Source organism: Bos taurus, chromosome 11 (assembly GCF_002263795.3).
Source record: "Bos taurus isolate L1 Dominette 01449 registration number 42190680 breed Hereford chromosome 11, ARS-UCD2.0, whole genome shotgun sequence".
Lineage (NCBI taxonomy): Eukaryota > Metazoa > Chordata > Mammalia > Artiodactyla > Bovidae > Bos > Bos taurus.
The window spans coordinates 87,546,066-87,561,438 of record NC_037338.1 but is presented as its reverse complement, the minus strand read 5'-3'; the positions used below and the strand labels follow the sequence as shown (position 1 = coordinate 87,561,438).

The following is a 15,373-nucleotide window of genomic DNA, read 5'->3' as shown; positions in this document are numbered from 1 at the left end:
TTGGGGTGTGTGTGTGTGCACGTGCGCGGGTGTGTATACAAAGGCTTCATGGAAAAGCTGTATCTGGGTAGAGGTGGTGGAGAAGGGAGGAGGGACGAGCACAAGACCTGTCTGTCTATCACATGGACACATATAGGAAGGACAATGCCTTATGCCTGCAGAGCCCTGAGCCAGCCTGCTGTCCAGGGAGCAGAAACTAAGCTGCTGGTGAGAGGAGCTGCTACTCTAGATTTCCAGAGGGCTGCCGCCTCCTCCTCTTCTACAGCGACACAGCCAGCCACATGGCCTGGCCACACTGGCAGAGCTGGCATTTGCATCCAGGTCTGACCCCAAAATCCTGCACTTAGGGGTCAAGAAGGGCTTCACTGAGGAGTCACACTGCAGTCAGAGAGTAAAAGTGGAGAAGGGAAGGGGTGTTCCACGCAGAGGGAATGCCACTTACATAGCAGAAGAGAGTGACTTCATGTGGTGTGGGGAACACGGGGCTCTGTACTGGGGCTATGGGTCAGGAGGGAAAAGGATTTGGGGAACTGGTTTGAATGGTACAGGAAGCTCTGGCAGGGGCCTGGTTACCCAGACTCATAGAGTCCCACCTAAGGCATAAGCCTCAGTCCCATAGCTCTTTGGATTCCAAACTGAGGGTTTCATAACATCTCTACTTCTAGAAGATCATTCTGGCAGTGAGATGAGAGGCAGACTGCAGCGATGATGGGGCAGAGAGACCCATTGGGAAGCAGTGGAATAATTCAGGTGAGAAAAGGAGAAAAGATGGTGGCTTGAACCACAGCAGGAGTAGGCAATGGAGAGAAGTTAAGAGTTCTAGGAATATTTAGGAAGAAGAACACAAAGTAACTGGCAGAAGGAAGCAAGTGTAGGGAAGGGAAGGGTCAAAGGTGACTCTCAGATTTCTGGATGAAGGGATGAGGTACCTGGTGGGTTTCCTTCCAGAGGTGAGAAATCCAGACTGGGGTAAAATGGAAACTCGGTTTCAAGGACATTGAATTAGAGGTGTCCGCAGGATGTCCAAGGGGCAGGGCCTGTGGGGGATGGTGTTGACCTTCATTCACTCATTGAACCAATGGTTACTGTGTGTTTGCAGTGAACCAGGCACCGGAGGTTCACAGTGAATCAGACAAGGTCCCTAACTACTTGGGAGGAGGGTTCCTTCTGGTTGAGAGACAGTTAACAAATAACTAAAGAAACAGAAAAGTTACAGGCCATGAAAGGTACTGGGAATGATCTGAAAAAGATGAAATGGACAGAAGTCGGAGGCCAGCTTATTATCCCACTGCCCAATAGAGCAGGCCTGACAAGGAACAAGCTGGCCAGAGCCCTGGACCCCATCTGCTTGCTTATCCGTACAAGGAGGAGGGCCTGGCGCTCTGGTGGCCTGTTCCTTATGCTCAGGGATTCTCTTGCAAGGAGCCAGTCCCCACAGGGCAGGTTTCCTTTCCTTTCACCTGCTCTCAGCTTTTAGGGTCGAGGTTTCCTGACCGTGGCCTCTGGACCGTGAACTGTGCCAACCCATATCCGAGCTCAGCAAGCATGGGTCACGTGAGTGGATGAAGGGTGCTCTAATGCCTCGCTGCAGGCTGCTGTGGGGTACAAATAAACTCAGCCTGCTCTTTAGGAACTTTGAGCTGCCGAATGGATAAACCACACCCAGAGAGACACAGGAAACAGAAATGCTGGTGGGAGATGCGGAGGCGAAGGGGGGCGGCGGGGTTGGGGGGGGTTTCTAGGGGTCCTTGGCATCTCTCTCATTCAGGCCTGAAGACGTCCCAGAGGGGAGTGATGCTCACACCTGGTCTGGGGAGAATGGGTTTCACCAGATGACTTTTGGGTGGGCATCCGTCTTGCCCTCAATTCCCCACTCTCCCTGAACAACTAAGCGGAAGCTGCAGCCCGGACCTGCCTGGGGACGGGGGCGGGGGGGGGGGGGGGACGGGGGCGGGGCGGGGGGGCGCGTCCAACAGACACAGGTCTATCAGCTTGGGCTCTGGACATCCGCTGCAAAGAGCAGATGCAGGAAACGTAACCTGGGGCTCAAGAAAGCAAAATCTGGGTAGAGGCCAATAGGTGAGCCGCCTCCACCGTGCGGATTCACTCGGTGGGGACCTGCGCTCTGGCAGGCTGTGGGCAGTGCCCCGGCCCAACCGCCTTTACGCGGAGTCCTTCTCCCCAGCCAGTTCCTTAGGCTCAGGGACTCCCCCGGCCCCAGCTGCCCGGTCGGTTCCCGGGGCCTGGCCGCCCGGCCAGCCGCCACAGCCGTGGCAGTCACATTGCAGCGCAGCGGCGGCAGTCGCCGCCGCCCGCCGCCGCCGCCGCCGCCGCCGGGACCTTTCCCCTACTTTCCAGGGCCTCAGGCCCCGCCCCGTCGCCGCGACCAAAACACGTGCCGCGTCCCGCCCTGCCCGATCACGCCGCGGCCAGGCTCTGATCACGCGGCCCGGCGCGGCGCCGATTGGCCGGCGGCGAACTGGCCGGGCCCGGACTGGCTGTCGCCCGAGCGGCCCCGCCCCTGAGGGGCGGGGCGTGTTTTGGTTCGCCTCCGCGCTCCGCCCCCGCGCCGCTCCAGCCCCGGCCCCGGCCCCGCCCCACCCGCACCGCGAGGGCCGCGCTAGGGCAGAGCTGCGCGGGCGGGCGGAGGCGCGCGCTGGCCGCCGGTGCTCCGGGTGGTCGCCGCCGCCGCCCGCCGCGCACGTGCGGCAGCTGCCGAGCCCCCGAGCTCCTGCCTCGCGGGCGCTTTGTTGCCTCCGGGCCACCGGCATCATGCACACGCCGGGCTCCGCGGGCCCGGGCGACGCGCCGCGCGTGGTGAGTGGCCACCCATCGGCGTGAGGGGCGAGGTGGGGACGCGATGCCTTGTGCGGGCCCGGCGAGAGGAGGAGGGCCCCGGGCCTCGCCGCCGCCGCCGCGCGTGCACAGCTAGGAACCCCGGCTGGTTCGGCCGCCGGGAGGGGCGGTGGCCGTGCGAGGCCGCGGCGGGAGGAGCGGGAAGGGGGCGTGTGCCTCGTGCCGCTCCACGCGTAGCTTTGTCCGGCGCTGCCGCAGCGGCCCCGCCCTGCCAGCCCCCAGGTGCGGGACTATTTCCAGCCATGACGTCACCGGGCCCTGTGAGGAGGGGGCCGTTGGGCGGGGCGCGGCCGGCGGGAACGCGAGGCGAGGACTGAGGGGGCCGGCGGAGGGGCGGGGACTGTGGAAACACGGCCCTTGGGCGGTGAAAAGGCCGAGGGGGCGGGGCAAAAGCTGGCGGGAGGGTGGGGTCGGGGCAAAGGCTGTGTGGGGGGCGGGGCGCCGGTAGGGGTGGGGAAAAGGCCGAGGGGGCGCTGGGTGCCATCGAAGGGGCGGGGACTGTGGGAAAGGGGCCCTAGGGCGGCGAAAAGGCCGAGGGGGCGGGGCGAGGGCTGCGGGGGGCGGGGCGCCGGCGGAGGGGCGGGGACTGTGGGAACGCGGCCCGCGGGCGTTGAGAAGGCCGAGGGGGCGGGGCAACAGCTGGCGGGAAGGTGGAGGCGGGGCGAGGGCTGTGGGAACGCAGGGGCGGGGCAAGTGCTGGCGGGAAGGCAGCACGCGGGGGGCGGGGCGCCGCGCCTCTACCCCGGGGTGTCTCCGGTCCAGGCCTGAGGGTCGCGTGGAGTTCGCCGGCTGCATCTGGGGCCTAGTCGTCGATCCGCGCGGGCCGCTGAGGAGCCGAGAGAGAGGTTCGGGGGCCCCGCACCGCCCTGTTCCTCCTCGCCAAGCAGGCAGCAGTCCCCACGTCTGTGAGTTCCGAGTTCGCAGCTCCTTTCGAGGAGGCCCGGAGCAGCGGGCAGAAGCGGGGCCAGAGCGGCCTTTGTAAAAAGCAGCAGCATTACCTGGGTTCTGGGGGTCGGGTGGAGGGCAACGTGGGTGGGACAGGTGGGGTATTGAGGCAGACTGACTCGAAACTCCAATATTTTGGCCACCTGATATGAAGAACTGACTCATTGGAAAAGACCCTGATGCTGGGAAAGATTGAAGGCGGGAGGAGAAGGGGACGACAGAGGATGAGATGGTTGGAAGACATCACCAGTGTGATGGATACGAGTTTGAGCAAGCTCCGGGAGTTGGTGATGAACAGGGAGGTCTGGTGTGCTGCAGTCCATGGGGTCGCAAAGAGTCGGACAGGACTGAGCGACTGAACTGACTAGAAGTGTGTATCTTCGTAGATGTAAAGTTTTTTTGGGAACAGATCCGTTCCAGTTGCTTCCCACCCCTCTCTTGCTTAAAAAGACAGGGTGCTGCGCTGGAAGGCCCTCAGGCCTTGGGCTGGTGGCGGATCTTACACTTTCTTCCGTCCCCTGGCTGGCCTGGTGGCCTCAGAAGTGACTTGGTGCCCCCGGCTGTGGGGACCCGGGCCAAACAGCACGGGCTCTCCTGCCCCAAGCTCTGCTGAGCAATGGATGCCCTGCCTGGTGTGGATCCCCCAGGGTTGTCACAGATGCGTCTGTGGGGATACTCTAGTGGCTTCGCTGGCTCAGAAGGGCCGTGCTCTCAACTCAGCCGACCTGAGCCATGGGTGTCTTTTCTTCTCCGCTGGGGACAGTTAGGTACTAGACAGACTCATACCTCTAGAAATAAGTCTTATTATTCATTTTACCCACGGAAAACAGGAACTTAATAACCTTTGTTAAGTATCAGGGTTTTCTGTGAAGCCACTGACCAGCTGAGTTCATTCCTCCTCCTCCTGTTGGCAGAATGCTATCTTGGAGCTTGGTGGTCTTCGGCTGCTCTGTGGGCATCCTTCCTGAAAGCTAGAGTGCATCTGTGTGCTGCCCGTGGGGCTTAGCGGGCTCCCGTGTGTGTCCCATGCTGTCTGTCAGGGTGCACCTCCCTATGTTTCCAGGGACTGAGTAGCCATCCTATTATGCCTTTAGGTTGACATCATGGACATATGTGAGTCAATCCTGGAGAGGAAACGGCATGACAGTGAGAGGTCCACATGCAGCATCTTGGAGCAGAATGACATGGAAGCTGTGGAAGCTCTTGTTTGCATGAGCTCCTGGGGTCAGAGATCTCAGAAAGCTGACCTGTTGAATATCAGACCCCTCACACCTGTCTCTGACTCAGGGGATGTCACCACGTCAGTGCATGTGGACACGGTCCCATCCGAGCTACCAAAGGACTTCCATTCTCTATCAACTCTGGTAAGAGGGAAGGAGAGGAGCAATTTGTGCAGTGACTGAAGTACTTTCATTAAATGTGCTGAAGATATCTTAGGTAGATTTGCCTGATGCTGGCTAGCAAGTTCATGTCCTCCCCCTGTGTGGGTCCAGAGAGTGAAAACTTCCTTTTGCTCTTGAAAATAGCTTTCAACTGATCATAGTTTGTAGCCACGGGGTGAAAATGTCCAGCGACTGAAACCTGCAGATTGATGGGAAAAAGTAAAATGCACTGATTTCCTTGGGAAACTGCAGGGCAGAGCTTTGGTTCCCCCAGATTCCCCAGTCCAAGGGCAGGACCAGCAGCTGCAGCTGGGGAGGGCCTGGGCTCTGGTGCCAGGTGGCCTTTGTTAGCTGGATTGAAATCTGGCCTCTCTGTGGCAGCCAGCTTCTCTCTTGGGTGAGTTGGGTGCAGTCAGGCACTGGTTTTGGTTTTCTTAACTTGCTACAGCTATGAAGTTCCTGGAGAAAACTTGCTTGTCAACTTGGAGACATTGAGAGCTGTCAGTTGCCAACAAAACTGGACATTATAATCTGATTGTCCTGGTCTGGGGGCTTGTATTGAAAGGAGTGTGGAAAACCAACTTGGAGGGATGAGAAGGGACTTGTGGGTAGTAGAGAGGATTGTCCAGGTAGTAGGCCTGGCTACCCAGACATGTCTGACCCCAGGGTGAAGTGTCGGAATGCCTTGGGCTCTGCACTCCCCACACAGTTCCTCTGGCCCTGCTGCCAATGCCTGGTCACCCCATGTCCACTTTCTTGTCCTTTCCATGTGTGTCCACGTGACACAGGTCTTAGCTTATGCTGGTTCCTTCTTTCTCCTCCACCTCTACCCAGATACCACTTCTCCATCAAGCCTTTCTACACACACACACACCACCCCACACACGCCCCCACCCACCTGGGTTGAGGTGCCCTGCCTCATGTTCTCAGAGTTACTTGGCGTTGGAATTTTCCACTCGGAGGCTGAAAATAAGTGGGAATTGTTGGGGCAGAGGAGCTGTTACACAAAGAGAGGCTTGGTTTAGACAGAACCCCTGGTTGGAACATGGCCTTTTAGGGATCATTCTGTTAGGTTTTACTTTACATTCAGTAGGCACAGGATACATGTGTGATTAATGGATAAGTGTGATGATTTCCACTAGAGTTTTTAAAAGTTTTTTGAGAATCTAAAATTATCATGTAAAGCACTCATCTTGAACATAAATTTTTATCTCTCATTTGTAGTCCTAATATTTAAATTGTCCATTTCAGTAGATGTGTGAGGCCAAGCATGGCACTGGTTTTCTTACAACTGAGCAAATGGATGGCTTTGAGAGAGGGCAGGAAAAGGGGAGGAAGCTAGGAAGTAGAGCGGCTGATACAGCCTTTGTATCCACTGAGTGCTGCTGTGAGCAGACCTCAACCAGTCTTTTCTAGATACTTCTTTGTAAAGGCCTTGGGGAGACAACATGATCAAAGTAAGTTTCTTAAAATTTAACCAGAACAACCTTTTCACGTGGTACTTTTTTTTTTTTTTTTTTAAGTGCATGACTCCTCCTCAGAGCCCTGACCTCCTGGAACCATTGACTGGGACAGTTGTTCCTCCCCAAGTAACTGCTTCTAAAGCCCCTGTGGTCATGGCGGTCCCCCAAGCCTCTGCTGGGGCTGCCAGAGTGCTGAACAGGACGGCGGAGGGGGGCCTGCCTGGTCCGAAACCAGAGCTGCTGGAGCCAGCTGCCAGCTTTCCCTGCAGGGCCACGGTGACGGGTATCACTGGCCATGCTGGCGGGAGTCCCACTTCTGCCCACCACTCCTGTCCCACGGCCCAGACTCAAGAACACCAACTTTCAGCTTGCACAGAAGGAGAAGCACAGTTCCTGGGACACGTTGAAACTTTGCAGGACATGCACCTCACAGACAGTTTACTCAGCATGAACTCAGTGTCCTGTCAACCTTGCTTGCACAAGTCCAGTGGCCTGATCCCCACCAACAAAGGCCAGCAGGCAGGGTGGCCCATTGGAATTCAGACCTGCTCACCAAAGAATTATGATAACGACTTGGCAAGGAAAGCCACCCCTCTGATCTCCATCCCCATTCCTAGTCCCCCCGTCCTCTGCCAAATGATCCCTGTGACTGGATCCAGTGGCCTGTTACCAGCTGTTCTGAAGCCGCCTCCCCAGGTGTCTGCAGGGCTTGTCAAGCCCGTCTTGCCCCACGCAGCTCCTGCACTCCCGCCTGTGTTCGTGGGAACGTCTGTGCCTCAGGGAACCATGATGCTGCTTCTGCCCCAGGGGGCCCTCCCCCAGCCCACCACATGCTCAGCCGGCAACATGCCTGTCGGGAACACCAGATTCCTGCCTCTTGCCCCTGCTCCAGTGTTCATTGCATCCAGTCAGAGCTGTGCCCCTCAGGTAGACTTTTCCCGAAGGAGAAACTATGTTTGCCACTTCCCAGGCTGCCGGAAAACCTACTTCAAAAGTTCCCACCTCAAGGCTCATCTTCGCACTCACACAGGTGAGTACTGCAGGGTAGGTAGGGCGTGGGTAGGTCAGATCCTGTGATTAAGAAACACACGTCCAGTCTTCTCTTGGTGGGAGCAAAGCTGGAACCCACTGGAGAAGGTGACCATTTTTCTGTGGTTTTGAAAAGCCTTCATCGTCTTGGGGTGAACGTTAGTACATCTGTCAGTGGTTTTTCTAGAATCTTCTGTTTATAGTGTCGTTCTCTGAACCTGTGATTGATAGGCTTTTAGGGTGAGGCTCACGAACCCTCTTTTTCTTCATGTTGTAGTGGAGGCTTTTCTTTGCATTTTAGAAAATGTCCATTCAGATTCAGTAAACACTCTTATTAGTGCGACTTAGGCTTACTGTGGGGAAAGAGGTCTCCAAAGTGTGGAAAATTCTAGAATATTTGAACTTCAAAGGAATTTCGTTTTTTTATTTTTGGAAATACATAGTTTTAACTCAGAAGTCACAGAAGAAAACTAACTGTAATGACCTAGTGATCTCTCTATAATCCTGTCCATTCCATCCAGAAGGATTTTTGGCAGTGATGGAAATGTTTTCTATCCATTGGGAAGGTAGCTACCACTGACACCCACTTGAAATGTGAACAGTGCGTCTGAGGAACCTAGTTTTACGTTTTCATGGAGTTTGCATTTACATAGCTACATGGCGCTGGTGTGGAGAAGGCAATGGCAACCCACTCCAGTACGCTTGCCTGGAAAATCCCATGGACGGAGGAGCCTGGTAGGCTGCAGTCCATTGAGTCTCAAAGAGTCCGACACGACCGAGCGATTCACTTTCACTTTTCACTTTCATGCATTGGAGAAGGAAATGGCAACCCACTCCAGTGTTCTTGCCTGGAGAATCCCAGGGACGGGGGAGCCTGGTGGGCTGCCATCTATGGGCTCGCACAGAGTCAGACATGACTGAAGCGACTTAGCAGCAGCAGCATGGCACTGGTGGCTACCACATTGTTTACTTGGGGTGTGAGGTTGCTGGTAGATGGAACTTGTTTGATTTGGCCTGAGTGTCTCGGGTGGCTCTCTTACTCTCTGTGTTAGTGTCAGTTCTGTTCTCAAGGGTCCTGTGGCTAAATGGTTCACTAAACTCAGCTTACAAAGGTTCATACACATTCATACATGAAAGCACAGTAACAGGTCATGGGTTCTGCAGTCAAGATGTGTTTCATAAGCGCCCTTGATCATGGAACCCCAGGTGTCTACTGGTGGCCTAGGGGATGGCAGTGAACTGTAGAATACAGCTGAGGAAAAGCTGAACTGAAGGGAGTGGTTATGGTAGTTTACTCTGAGATGCATTTGAGGTAGAGCAGTTTGTAATTAGCACATTAAAACTCTAACCGTGGTAGCTCCCACTTGTGGAATGAAGTTGCATCTGGAACGTAGGCCTTATAGGAGCTCTACCACCCTCCCTGCTGTGGAGGGGCTGTGTGCTTCAGGGATGAGCCGCAAACCTGGTGAAGACCTTGCCTCTCTGGCTTCACCTTCTCTCTGCAGCCCCACGATGCCCCTGTTCACCCTCTGCCCGTCTGTACTTACTGAAAACCCTGTGAGACACGTGTGTACTTACTGAAAACCCTGTAAGAGCCAGTTCTTAAAGTATTTCCTCATCTCTCCTCCTTTCTTTGCCCCTAGTGGTTTGCTGTGTTTTTCACCACGTTCTCACTTTGTGTTTTAGTTACTTGTGTACTTGTCTGATGGAGAAGGCAATGGCACCCCACTCCAGTACTCTTGCCTGGAAACTCCCATGGACGGAGGAGCCTGGTAGGCTGCAGTCCGTGGGGTCGAGAAGAGTCGGACATGACTGAGTGACTTCACTTTCACTTTTCACTTTCCACTTTCATGCATTGGAGAAGGAAATGGCAACCCACTCCAGTGTTCTTGCCTGGAGAATCCTAGGGATGGCGGAGCCTGGTGGGCTGCTGTCTGTGGGGTCACATAGAGTTGGACACGACTGAAGCGACTTAGTAGCAGCAGCAGCATACTTGTCTGATCTCACTGAGTATACACTCGGTGTCTGTCTTAGGAACCTGACTCTAGTTAAAGTCATGATTGATTATTGGTGCTGCAGGGTTAGCGTGAACAGGTACCTCTAAGGGGCTCCTTGACTTGGCAGCTCTACTTCTCACTGAGACTACTGAGGTGAGCTTCAGATCACATCCAAACACAGATTCCACATCTGGGGATGCAGTGGGATGACGTCTTACTGTTCATTTTGGTCAGCTTCCCTTGGTAGAAATACTGATAGGATGGCATGAAATAAGGTGATCAAGCAAGCTGTCTTCAGGTTTCCCAAAGTTCTTAAGTGTCAGGAACCATAAAGGCTCTGAAGAAACAAATTCTGGTGCTACTTTGTACACACTGAGTTGGAGTTTTCATAAGAAATAGAAACCTTGGGTAAGTTTATGCTGGATAAGATGGTTTTTCACTGTACCAACCTGGAAATGTTTTCCTTAGGATAAGGTAGAGTGGGCAAAGGCTACATTTTTGCTAAGTTGAAAACATGGGACACTTTATAAATCCCACACCAAATGTTGCAGATGTTGTCTCTCTGCAACATCTGGCCACCTGGTACGCTGCCACCAGTGGCGTTTTCCTGGAAACAGGTCACCTTATGCTTTCAACACGGGGTCTTTGAAATCCAAGAAATGCAAGCCCTTAGAGTGGTTCATAAAAACCGACTGGGATGCTGAATTTTCCTGTTAAATCTGCTTTGAAAATACCAAAGATTTAGTTGATGTCTCTTCAGCACTCATTCACTCAGAACCATTTATTCACCACCTCTCATACAAAGTGCTGTGCCGGGGGAGCTAAACTGTACATAGATGGATGAACTAGACAAGGTGTAAACCTTCTAGGAGGAAGGTCATGACCGTACGCAACAGCATTTAACAGATCCGTTCACAAAGTTGCACGAGTGGTGTATGATGGTCACAGCCTGGTTGAGGCGAGGGCCTTGGGAGGCAGGAAAGGGCCGGGAGGACTTTGCAGACAGGTGCTCCCTGGCTCCCCTCCGTACCTCCGGGGAGACCCGGTGCAGGTGGGACAGCTGCCAGCTGCTCTGAAATGGAGCGAGTGACAGACGCACGAAGCTTGTGACAACAAGAGGTTAGCTATTAGAATTCTCCCCAGTCTTGTGATTAACCTCATTGTCAGTGTAATAACAGACACGAAGATGGAGTTAATGATGCTGAGAAGTCATGAAGGTCCTGGGAGGGTTTTTTAAAGATCTGCAGCTTCAGAGAGCAAAGGAATTCTTCTTTTACTTACTTTTTTTTTTTTTTTTAGGAATTGATTCTTTTCAAGAATCTTGCTCCTACCCCAAGTTCACAGTCAGAGATTTTAATTTGAAAACATGGTATGGCATCCCTTATATGTGGAATCTGAAAAGAAATGATACAGATGAACTTACTTATGAAACAGAAAGAGACTTACAGACTTAGAAAACGAACTTATGATTGGCAGGGGGACGGGATGGTTAGGGAGTTTGGGATGGACATGTACACACTGCTCTGTTCAGAGTGAATGACCACCGAAGTCCTACTGGACAGCACAGGGAACTCTGCTCAGAGTTATGTGGCAGCCTGGATGGGAGGGTGGTTTGGGGGGGAATGGATACACATGTATGAATGGCTGAGTCCCTTCCCTGTTCACCTGAAACTGTCACAGCATTGTTAATCGGCTGCACCCCAATACAAAATAGAAAGTTCAAAAATAACAACAAAGATTAGATTAATTCAACATCTTGGGCCCCTGACACGTTGCGTTTTAGGTGTGCCAGGAAGAAACGCGTCTTGAACGATTTCTTGACCTGCAAATAACCTGTTCCCGGAATAACGGAATATTACTTGCCTCTTAGGTTTTCATGCACAGAATTTTAAAACAACATGAGTTAACGTGTCCAGTAAGGTGCTGGGCATTTACGTTTCTGTTTCCTTGCCCCTCAGGAGAGAAGCCTTTCGGCTGCAGCTGGGACGGCTGCAACAAGAAATTTGCCCGTTCAGATGAACTCTCGCGCCACCGCAGAACTCACACCGGAGAGAAGAAGTTCGTGTGCCCAGTGTGCGACCGCCGTTTCATGCGCAGCGACCACCTGACGAAGCACGCCCGGCGCCACATGGCCACCAAGAGGGTTCCTGGCTGGCAGGCGGCGGTCGGCAGGCTCAACAGGGCGGCCTCTGCGGAGGACCCTGGGAGCCCGCTGGAGCCGGAGTGTGCGCCGGCCTCCGCCTGAGAGGGCCACCGGGGGTGGTGGGCGGGAATTTTCCAAAGCCTTTTTTCTTTTCAGGAATCATGGAAGTGATGATTTTCTCTCCAAAAACAACAACAACAAAATCGTCTTGAGAGCTAGGGGAGCTGGTTCTGATGAACGTTCTGTTAACTTGGCTTTTTTTGGTTGGGACCCTGTTCAGTATCTTTTGTAGTTTCAGAAGTTCTTTTAAGGAAATGGAAGAAAATTTGGTAATCTAAATCACCAGCATTCAGACACACAGTTTGGCAATAAATTTTGCAAAATTTGGATTTTTACAACCTTCCTATTCCTGTTTTGTAGGATTGAGACAGGGTACTAATTTTTATACTGCTTTTTATAAAAAAGATACTTATATTGTTGGTTCTCAGATCACTGATTTCTATATAGATGATTTTACAATCTTCTTTTCCGTGTTTAACATTTTTATAATAACCCTGCTTTTGGTAAAGTTGGCACATTATTCAGGCAAAAAAAAAAAACTTTACAACTTTGCAATCAGGCCTTTTAGATCTACGAGTTAAAATCAGAACTAGTTGAATAGGGGCTCTTAAAGAAAGGGGGGCCGAAGAAAACCTTTGCAGGCAGCTTCTTCCTAATACTCTAAAGGGAAATTCCAGACAACAGTTCCTTTTAAGGCTTTATGTAGCCCAAGGAATTAGAATTTTCTTTAAGTAGAACTTAGTCACCTGTGTCTGTGGTGTGACTTGTGAAGACTGTGCCCCAGAGATGAACTTAAAATAATCGGTAGATATCCAGTGAGCAGAGAGCTGCTGTAGAATCTAAGTGTCTGTGGTCAATTCACAGTCTCCTGTCTGTACCTCAGACACCAAGAAAAGATGACATAAGCACTCAGACCCAGCTGCTCTGTCCCTTTGACTTCCTTTGCTGTGGCCTTACCCAAGTGTTTTGTGGGTAGAATCACTTCTTAGAGAAAAAGATGTCCTTAGTGGTTGGAGGAACTTTCCACCTAAGGAAAGCTTATGTGAGGTGAAGTAGCTGTGTGTGCGGTCCAGCTGCCGTATTCTGATTCCATTGCTTATTAAGTATTAGTGATGGGGAATGTTAGTGACACAGAACAGCAATAATCCTACCCAGCTGTCCGTTCAGTCACTTTGTTGGAAGGGAGTTGTTTTGATCAAACAGAACAGTACTTGGAATGGGGTATTTTGCAATCTGCCTAGAGAAGAGACCACAGACCTCACTGAAGCTGTGAGCACAGGTCCCAGCGTTGTAGAGACTGCACCCCCGTGTCCAGGAGGTCACTGAGACTGCTTCCACTGGGCAGCCTTGGGAACCCAGGCAAGAGAATGTGTGCAAGGAACATGGCAATGTCGCTCTGCCCTTCAAGCCTGGGAATGGTTTTTGTCATGCTGTATGTAATCAGATTCTGTTTTTGCTGCTTATTTATTTGCATTTGCCTTTATTAAAATGATGATAAGGTGAAATATTGAGTAAGTACAATTAGGCTTTGTGTTCAGGTCTTTTTTAGTCTGATAGCCCTCACCCAGTCATTCATTGTATGTCACTTGATACCCATTAAGTTACTCTTTAGTATCAACCGCTGATTGACATACAGGTCTGTAAGTGCTGGCTGTGTTTAGGAGGCTTCCGTGTCTTTGATCACTTTTATATCTAAGTATTCCTACTGGTCATGAGATATACTACAGTTAAAAGAGAACCAGAATTCAATGTACATAGCTCGTGTTTCCCCACCACCCCGTCCTTCCACTCATGCCCTAGATCAGCATAAACATTTCTATGTGTATGCTGTAAATGGCATTAAATTCGGATATTTTTCATAATTAACACAAAATAATATTGGTCCGAATAAGGTTCTGGTGGATAATATGTCTCTGAGTGTTTGGTTGCTTGTCACCCTGAATGAAGTTCATTCTCTGAACAGTGTTGTTTCTAAAGAATAGATGTGCTAAAAAAAAAAAAAGGAAAAAAGGTTTTGATTTACACTTCCATTTCCTGATGAGACTTTGAAATACCTTCTGTAAACAACATTTTGGGCCCTCTGTTGTTGATGGAAAGATTGTAAGTTGGAAAACAGCTTCACCTGAAAAACGCAACGTGAGAACCAGAGCCTTGCGGGGCGTGTTCAGCATGGGGTCCCTCTGGGCGCCAGGGCGTCGGAGGAGCACGCGGGAGGCACGGCCCCTAGAGCACTTTACTGCCCAAGCAGTTTTGCTTGTTCTTTTTTGACTTTGAGCCTTTTAAAGTAGTTTCAATGATAAAATTTTAAATGTTTCAGAATTATGTTTTATGTAACAGACTTTGACATATTATTTAAATGAGTATGTGTGATGTAACTCTTTTCTTTGAATCATATAAAACTCTTTCGATTTGCAAACTGGACCTGTGTCCTGTACTGTGATGTTCCCAGTGCCTGACCACCACCCCTCCTCTTTGTTTTCTGGGGTTCTGTTCGGCCTTCAGGTTCTTTGGAGGATTCTTTCTGAAAGAAATCATGTGAAGAGGCAGTTTCCATGTTGGCTGCTCTGACGTTGGGACTGGTCTTGGCAGAACAGGACCATGAGTGCTGGGTAACCTCTACCCTTGTCCTCAGGCTCTGTGTATGCCAAGAGTGGGGATGGGAGGCAGCCGCTTCCTGCCCCCCAGCCCCCAGCCCAGGCTTCCAAAGAACATCCAGGAGCCATAGCCTTCACGCCTGGTTCTGGAGTCAGTTCAGTTCAGTCACTCAGTCATGTCTGACTCTGCAACCACATGGACTGCAGCATGCCAGGCCTCCCTGTCCATCACCAACTCCCGGAGTTTCTTCAAACTCATGTCCATTGAGTTGGTGATGCCATCCAACCACCTCATCCTCTGTTGTCCCCTTCTCCTCCTGCATTCAATCTTTCCCAGCATCAGGGTCTTTTCTAATGAGTCAGTTCTTCGCATCAGGTGGCCAAAGGATTGGAGTTTCAGCTTCAGCATCAGTCCTTCTTCCAGTGAATGTTCAGGACTGATTTCCTTTAGGTTGGACTGGTTGAATCTCCTTGCAGTCCAAGGGACTCTCTCCAGAGTCTTCTCCCACACCATAGTTCAAAAGCATCAATTATTTGGCACTCAGCTTTCTTTATGGTCCAACTCACATCCATACATGACTACTTGGAAAACCCTATCTTTGACCAGATGGACCTTTGTTGGCAAAGTAATGTGAGTACATTGTCACTAAGCCACTGTGCCGGGCTGTGTATCAGCACCCCACCAGAGGCAGCCTGGTGGCCTCGGTTCCTGGTCCTCAGGCTCTTCTGTCAGCAGCCCTGCTCAGGGTCGATGGCTCCCCTGCAGGCCACACCACCCTGCTTTCCTCTTAACCTCACTGTCCTTATCTGTCTTCGTTCCTTTCCCTGACCCCTCTTGTATTCTCTTCACAACCTTGGTGATCTTTTCCAGCCTTGTGATTTAGATAAAGATGGTATCTCTACC

The 15,373-nt window shown here is 51.8% G+C and overlaps 1 protein-coding gene across 3 annotated transcripts; it reads left to right on the top strand.

The window, feature by feature from the left end:
• Positions 1-2,627: 2,627 nt before the first annotated feature.
• Positions 2,628-14,296, top strand: KLF11 (KLF transcription factor 11). 3 transcript variants are annotated; one of them, XM_005213060.5, is made up of 5 exons: positions 2,628-2,817; positions 4,896-5,165; positions 6,707-7,676; positions 10,972-11,041; positions 11,631-14,296. In XM_005213060.5, exons 1-5 carry the CDS (start codon positions 2,773-2,775, stop codon positions 11,689-11,691), a joined length of 1,416 nt encoding a protein of 471 aa, XP_005213117.1. In that variant the 5' UTR covers positions 2,628-2,772; the 3' UTR covers positions 11,692-14,296.
• Positions 14,297-15,373: the final 1,077 nt, after the last annotated feature.